Genomic DNA, 7776 nt, shown 5'->3' on the forward strand with positions numbered 1-7776 from the left:
CGAGGGCAGACATGGCAATGAGCACATCTGATACTTCTATACCTATCTTCCCTCCTATGGATCATGTGGATAAATTAGTTGATAGTGTGAGCATTTTGGAGGATAGTGTGCATTCGATTAGTGATTCATCTAGTATAGCACATGAGTTTAGTGATACTTCACATGTGGGTTCTCGAGATACTTATGGGCATAGCTTGAGTTCCTTATGCTAAATAGGACACACTATTCTTCTAGGTCTTTCTGATGTGGAGATGTTCACAATACCACTATTCCTAGCCTTCATAGTGTACCTGATAGTGTTCACTTGGGTATAGTCTATGTGTTTGAGTAGTCAAGTATAGTGCATAGGGGTAGTGTTGATTTTACTAAGGTGAGATCTCATAGGAGACACATGATTATTCATATGGATCTAGAGAGTTTCACATTTAAATTTTCTTAGATCCAATATTGATAAAGATAGATCTTACTTGTGAGGAATACTTCAATGACCTTGGAGATTCTAGGGTTGGGGATTTAATGGATGATGATTCCATTTATCTCTCATGTGTGGGTACGTCGTCAGTCCTCGATGAGGCGATGACATTTATGATGATCCTACTGATCATACTCTTATCTTGGAGGATCATGCACACATAGAGGGATTTACACATGAGGATATGATGCATAGTTTAGGTTATGCATATACACACATGGATATAGAGGGTCGATCTCGAATGTTTTGAGTTATGACGGCATAGATTCTTATTTGACTTTGCATAATGCTGACTACTACGAGCTATGTACGTTCCCTTCCTATGATTGTCGACATGATCTTATGTTTTGTGGAGCCATGACATTTGCGTTTGTGTGCACCATTTGCAGTGTCTAGTTTTTCAAAAAGATGAGGATTTTCTAACCACCTTGCCAAATTTTGTACATGGAAGAGATGGAAATTCATGAGATAAAGGAGCACGCCAAGTGGCTCATGCCTCTTCTTCACATTTCCACTTATTGCCTCGTATTTTGGCATGCTTTCATGAGCTTTTTCACTTAACAATGCAATTACTAGCCTGAAGGTCTTTCAATCGATATCACAAAGCTGAGGAAATTGTTAAAGAAAGACAAATGTGCGAATTTAGAGGGGGGAAAAAAACAATCTATAGCGACCCGCGTTAAAAAGTATGGGGGGGATTTTTTTTTTTGGGACCAATATGAAGAGCATTGTTAGACCTTCAATTGATATCAAAAAGCTGAGGAAATTGTTAAAGAAGGACACGGGGATTAATGTGCGAATTTAGAGGGCAAAAAAAATCAATCTATAGCGACCCGCGTTAAAAAGTATTCGGGGGATTTTTTCTTTTTTTTGGGGACCCATTGTTTGTAAATGTTCTCTTTTTCCCTTTCCCTTGCGATCGCGCATAAGAAAACGGTTTGATTTCAATCCTTATTCGTCATCATCAACATTTGCAAAACATATGAGAGTGGATTTGTAGTTTAACACACGACGGTGGAGTTAATGCTAATGCGGTCGTCTACTAGTGGCCTTTACAAGTAGAGAGAGGCGAGCCACACAGTCCGGGATTGCCTTCGTATGAGGAGACGGGGAAAGTAGTGAAGGGAGCTTGCTGAGGGATCTCCCCGGAGAGATGATTGTAGGACACATTGAAGCTGGACAAGCTTTGCAGCTCAACGAAGGTGCCGGGGATGATTCCGGAGAGCTTGTTCTTCTGCAAGCTCAAGAAACGCAGAGAGGTGAGGTTCCCAAGCGTTGAGGGGATGCTTCCCGAGAGCTGGTTGTTGTTGAGGCTGAGGCTCTGGATGCTGGCCACGGAGCCCAGCTGCGACGGGATGCTGCCGGTCAGCTTGTTATTGGACAGGTCGATGAGCGGTGTGACCTCGTCCGAGTTGTCCTGAAGCTGGGGTAGTTGGGCAACCCAACGTGGGAAAGCTCCCGACAGGTGGCAGCCTTTGAGGTGGAGCTCGCCCAACTTGGGGAGAGTGGCCAAGCCGGCGATGCTGGCCAGTCCACTAAGGGGATTTCCGTCCAGGTAGACGATCTGGAGGCTCTTGAGGTTGCTTAGGTCCTTGGGCAGGCCGGTGATCTTGTTGTTGTCGAGGTAGAGGAAGAAGAGTTTGGTGAGCTTGCTAGTGAAGGCTTCCGGGACCTGGCCGGACAGCCGGTTCAAAGCCAGGTCGGCGTTGAAGAGATTGGAGAGCTGGCCGAAGGAGTCCGGGATGGGGCCGCTGATGCGGTTGTTGTAGATGCGGATGTGCTGCAGGCTGGACATGCCGCCGATGGACTGTGGGAGAGGTCCGGACAGCTTGTTGTAGGAGACGTCCAGCTGCTGAAGGCTGACCAGCTTGCCGAAGGACTCCGGGATAGAGCCGGTGAGCTGGAGGTTGCTGGCGAGGGAGAGCTGCTGGAGCTGGGTGAGGCTGCCCCAGGCGGACGGGATGCTGCCGTTGAAGCTGTTCTCGTAGAGGGAGAGGATCTGGAGCTGAGAGAGGGCGCCGAGGGCAGGGGAGAGGGTGCCGGAGAGCTTGGCCTGGGAAACGTCCAGCTGTATGACGCGGCCGGTGGAGGAGTTGCAGGTGACGCCCTTCCAGGCACAGCAGTTGGGGCGGCTGGACTTCCAGGTGGCGAGGGTGCTGGAAGGGTCGCTGGTTACGGCCGCCTTGAAGGCGAGCAGCGCCGCGCGGTCCACGGACTGGCATGTGGGAGCTGCGAAGGTGGATATCGAGGAGGCAAGGAGGAGGAAGAGGAGAAGCTGGAGCAATTGGAGGCTGAGTGAAGTCCCCATGTTGGCGAACCTCTTATATCTATAAACTCTCTGAACTTGGATCAGCTGTAAACTGATGAGAGCTAGGCTCTGAACTATACGTATATGCTTTGACAACCCCTGTGAGTTTATAGCTGAGGCGGCTTTGAGAAGGTGCAAAATGGATGCAGACGGTGCGCCCGCTCTTGTTGACAACCATCTGTTGACCAGATGAGGTGCGTCTCAAGCGATCCAATCCCCACGCCTGTTGTGACGTCCACGACACCACCGGTTTTGCTAAATAAATAAATTGATAACGCTCATTGTACGCAACTAGCGTATCACGTAATCCATTCATAAGGCTCATGTATGCACATTGACAATTCGACGGACGAGCAATATTTCTTCTAGAGATATAGATAAGACACACTCGGTGGCTTAGAAATCTCACACCAAGGGTAAACTTTTTTTCAATGTAAATATATATGGCTTTGCACGTAATTGAAGTTTTGAAATGTTAGCCCTCCTTCTCAAAGGGAAATTTTCATCCACCCGTGTTCCACTCCAACCTACTCCAACCTTCACGTTTGAGGACTCCTTTTTGACTTAAGTTCTTTCTACTAATAAGAAATTTGTTTTGATATAATAAGATATTCTAGAGTATTGGTGAGAACACATTTACATATAGATACACTAAAGAACACATTTAATATATTCTATAGTATTTGTGAGAACACATTTACATATAGATACACTAAAGAACTCTCGACCAAAGGTTATTGAGACTACACTCCAAGATAAAAACAAGTCCAATAGAAGATTCATATACGGCCTTCATAAAAATATCCAAACCAAGAAGGAGATGACTAATGAAGTCTCAATTGTGGCCAAAAACATCTTGAAATTGTTGTATCAATGTTGTACAACGACAATCATAACTCTATCCAAGTGAGTAATAGGAACGCTGCCATAAATCTTGTCAAGCTGAGGAAAGAAAAAATGAGTGTTCTAAAGGCTAAGGTAGGTATGACCCGAACGTCCTCCCTAATCATCCAAATCCTAGACATCCACCAAATTGTTTTGTGACTAATAAATTTTTCCTGATCTATTTAGATAAGAAGAAGGGCCTAGAAATTCCACCATAGTAAAATATCCACCTAGAACCCACTGAAAGGTGGTATAAAATTGATGTTACCAAGTCCAAAGCTACTTCCTATCTTTCCCTTAAAGTTGAGCATATATATTAACAAGACATATTGATTTGTCTCCTTTCGAAATAGGATAACCAATAAATTTCCATAAGAGTGATTAGCCTTAAATATTGGATTTAAGACTTATGCAACTGTTGTGCAAAAAGCCACCACTCATTTGGATAAAGAGCAAATGACACTAGAAGAGTACACAAAATCCTACAACAAAGCTTGGGATGAAGTAGAGACTCAATTCAGGGATCGTGCTTACAAGATGGCCCCAATCTCCAATCCAGCAAATGGCATTGGTTTCTTCAAGTTTCTCTTTTCATACGATTGGAAAAAGAGTGATGCTCTTATTTCCAAGGACAAGCTACATATATTGTGTACTTCACTTATCTCCTCAGAGAGGTAAGAATGTGTGTTGTTCTAGTTTAGTATGCCTAATTATATGCTCGGGGGGGGTCACTATATGTAAATCCTCTATATCACGTGCGTTCAAGGCCTATTTAAAAAGTCCCTTATCTGTGAACTTTTTAGTGAATATAATGTATCCTTTCCTATTCAAATCTGTAAATTTTTTTTAAAATACAATAAATAAATCCCCTCTGTAAATATATTTCTGTAAGTTTTAAATATTTAAAATGTCCTTCTGTTGAACCCACGTGATACTTACATATTTATACAAGTGACCCCCCCGAGATTATATGTGGTTTTATATTAAAAAGATCCATCTCTTGATTAGCAAAAAAGAGGTGCTCCATCTCTTAATCACCCCACTAAGAAAGATGACAAGAAGAAAAAGGGCAAGGGAGTAGGCAAGGAAGTGGCCAAGGAGATGTATGGCACGGAGGATCTTGCTCTTCAACTAAGTGATGCTAATAGGTTTCTCTTGTACATGAAGAAAGAGATAGATTGGGGATTTATGCTTGATGTGGGAAAGACACTTGTGGAAGAACTACGTGTGCAACATGATCTTCCATTGCCTGCTACATTTGAGACCTCCTACAAGGAGCAAAAGCAATTACATATGCATGATACCTTCCCTGATCTATGGAAGGACATGAGGAGTGTTTGTGGGCCAAACAAGCAACTTGAACTAGACAAATCAACACGACAACTAGTTTACAGGTCTAAAGATTTTTTTTTGGATAAAAAAGAATACATTGTGTGACTCATGATCACATTCCTACCCATGGTACGTGGATGAAGGTGTTGTGCAGGGACGAAATCTTCCATGTGATGCCCCAGATTGTGAGAGCTTGGACTAATATTCACGGTGATGAGATCATATACTTGCCTAGATTTAAGAACTTTGTTATTTCTTGATGGGAACTCAATGTTTGTCCTTGGTGGGTGGATTACCCACCAATAGGAAAACAACATCCAATGGAAGATGACTTGCATGCAAGCAGGTGTCATATCCACAGACCTCCATCTCTTTTCCACCTATTATTTGCATCTCTTAATGTTCTTCATATTTGAAATTTTGTATCAAGGCTTCATTGAGAATATGACACACCACCAAGAAAATGAACAACAAGATGTAGATCATGAGAAGATTAATGAGGCTATAATAGGGGAGAACAAGCCCCAACTTCATGAGAGGAGGGATCTGCAATTCTCTAGATCATACTTTCCATTGAGCATGGATAAGTTTTGTACCAATACACATTTCTACACTACGTGTTATACGTAGTGTGTTATCAACAAACTGATAGGTGATAAAAGTGACATTACTTTTAGACCCAATATAATTTGGTGAAACTCTTACATGAGGTTATTGCATTGTTTAAGAAAATAAATTTTCTTTGTATACAAAGTTGATCCAATGGTTGAATTTAAGCATATTTTGATATTAAGACATGCAGGTTTATGGAGTCCATGGCCATAGAAGAGGTTTATTGAAAGAAAAGAATTCTCTAGATTTAGATAAAAATCCAACGATCTCCAAATGGTCAAATTTTAGATGGTAGTGAGTACTATAATTTATCAGTTTACTTTGTTTTGATATAATAATTCAATTTAGAGTTAGTCTTTGTAAAACCGGTTTTCAGTTTATAACAGTTAGATTTTGAGCTATTAAAACGATAACAGTTGTCGTTTTAAGAAACTGATGGAAATTTGGATTTCACTTTGTTGTGACAAAATGGATTCTAGAATCCAAATTTCCATTGAGATTAACATTTCTATCGTGGACATCAAAATTTTTGTTTTAAAAAAAAACTTGGGTCCATAATGAACGAAAATTTCACTTTTATTAGGTGAAAAATTTAGTCCGTCAAAAAATTCCATCTTTTGTAATTCTAAGTAAAGAATATATTATACATTACACAGACATGCATGAATTATTAGTAGTTTTAAAGAATATTAGATCTTGTATTGACCTTGTTTTTTCCATTTTGTTATTTGACACGAAAAGTGATAAATTTTTCACCTTTAAATTAGTAATATGTACATTTTTAAAAAGAAGTTTAAAACTGTGCCTATGTTGTAAAATTTCTAAATACATTTCTCTTCAATGTCTCTAAAAGAGTGTAAAATTAATCAATATTTAGGACTAGTGAAAAATCAAGACAGCTTGTTGCAAATGATAACTCATGACTCGTTGTCGTTTTTCATGACTCACTATTCCCTGCTTCTCCTTGCCCAAGCCCTAGTGTCTCCCCTCCTTACCACCCTCCTCACCCTCCCTCCCCTTTCTCCCCCCCACCTTCTCTTTGCTCGCTCCCTTGCCGGATTGCCCCCATTTTGTGCTTGATCCTTACTTGCAATAGTAGTCCTAATATGTATCTCATTCATTAGTTCTCCGATCTATTTGAGATAGTGTTATCATCGACCCAGGGGTTACCCTGCCTCTAAAGTCTCCTAGTAGTGGCCAACCCACATCATGGAAGTGCCTGTGGACCTCTAGCAATAGCACTAACCCTGGGACTACCCTGCCTCTAGAGTCTCCGAGCGGCCAACCCAGACTGTCATGGGAGTTCCTGTAGTAGTAGTAGCCAATAGCTATCGCCTATTCAAGTGCCTTCCGATGGTGGTTGCGAGTGAGTTCTCAAAGACACCGGCCCTATTTTGAGTGTATGTGATCTTACCACTTGTATTTCCACCCCCAACATAGTGGCACAATGGTCTTTTCCTTCCCTATTAGTGTTATCCTTGGTGAAACATGTGGGATGCGAGATAGCATCCACCTTTATCCATTGGGAGGTAGTCCCTCTCTCTCACCATTTAAGAGATGGGTGCCTCTCATTCATGTCCTAACCTATTGCTAGCCCCTAGCACACATCGAGATAGGAGAGTATGTTATGAGGATGAATTCATGGAATATTTTATATATTTTCATGCTGTGTAAATTATGGATTCTTAAAAGAATTCATGGAATATTTATATTCTCATGTTTTATATTATGAATTATCCTAGACGGGTTTTAGATTGGGATGCCTTTCTAAACTCCGACGATCGTAGCTTACGTTACGCGTAGCGGGTCAATCTATACATGCATGGAAAGTATTGGTTGCATTGTCTTGTTGATATGAAATTTCACATAGATGTTTAATTTAATCAATTAATTTATTAATTGATTGGCTAGTTGATGCAAGTGCAGATCATTAGACTGGATAATGGAGGCGAGCCAGTGATGATCAGGAAATATACTTTGAGAGAGGGAAAATTTTCAATATCAACAAATAATATTTGATTTTATGACGAAAAGCGGCATTGATTTATTTGGATGCTATTCATATTTATTGGCAAATGTATATATGTTAATTGGGACATGTGAAAGCTTCCTAGTGCATATTTTAATTTTCAAGACATGTGCACTTTTATAAGGTTCAAGGCTCATA

At 41.0% G+C, this 7776-nt stretch overlaps 1 protein-coding gene across 1 annotated transcript; it reads right to left on the minus strand.

The window, feature by feature from the left end:
- Nucleotides 1-1398: 1398 nt before the first annotated feature.
- Nucleotides 1399-2871, minus strand: LOC147624314 (uncharacterized). The gene has a single exon (XM_086819301.1). The coding sequence runs from the start codon at nt 2778-2780 to the stop codon at nt 1515-1517; it is 1266 nt and encodes a 421-aa protein (XP_086675427.1). The 5' UTR covers nt 2781-2871; the 3' UTR covers nt 1399-1514.
- Nucleotides 2872-7776: the final 4905 nt, after the last annotated feature.

Source organism: Cibotium barometz, chromosome 25 (assembly GCF_041138505.1).
Source record: "Cibotium barometz isolate CiBa-2024 chromosome 25, ASM4113850v1, whole genome shotgun sequence".
NCBI lineage: Eukaryota > Viridiplantae > Streptophyta > Polypodiopsida > Cyatheales > Cibotiaceae > Cibotium > Cibotium barometz.

Coding starts and splice junctions, on each gene's coding strand:
- LOC147624314 (XM_086819301.1), bottom strand. CDS start 2,780: ATGGGGACTTCACTCAGCCTCCAATTGCTCCAGCTTCTCCTCTTCCTC.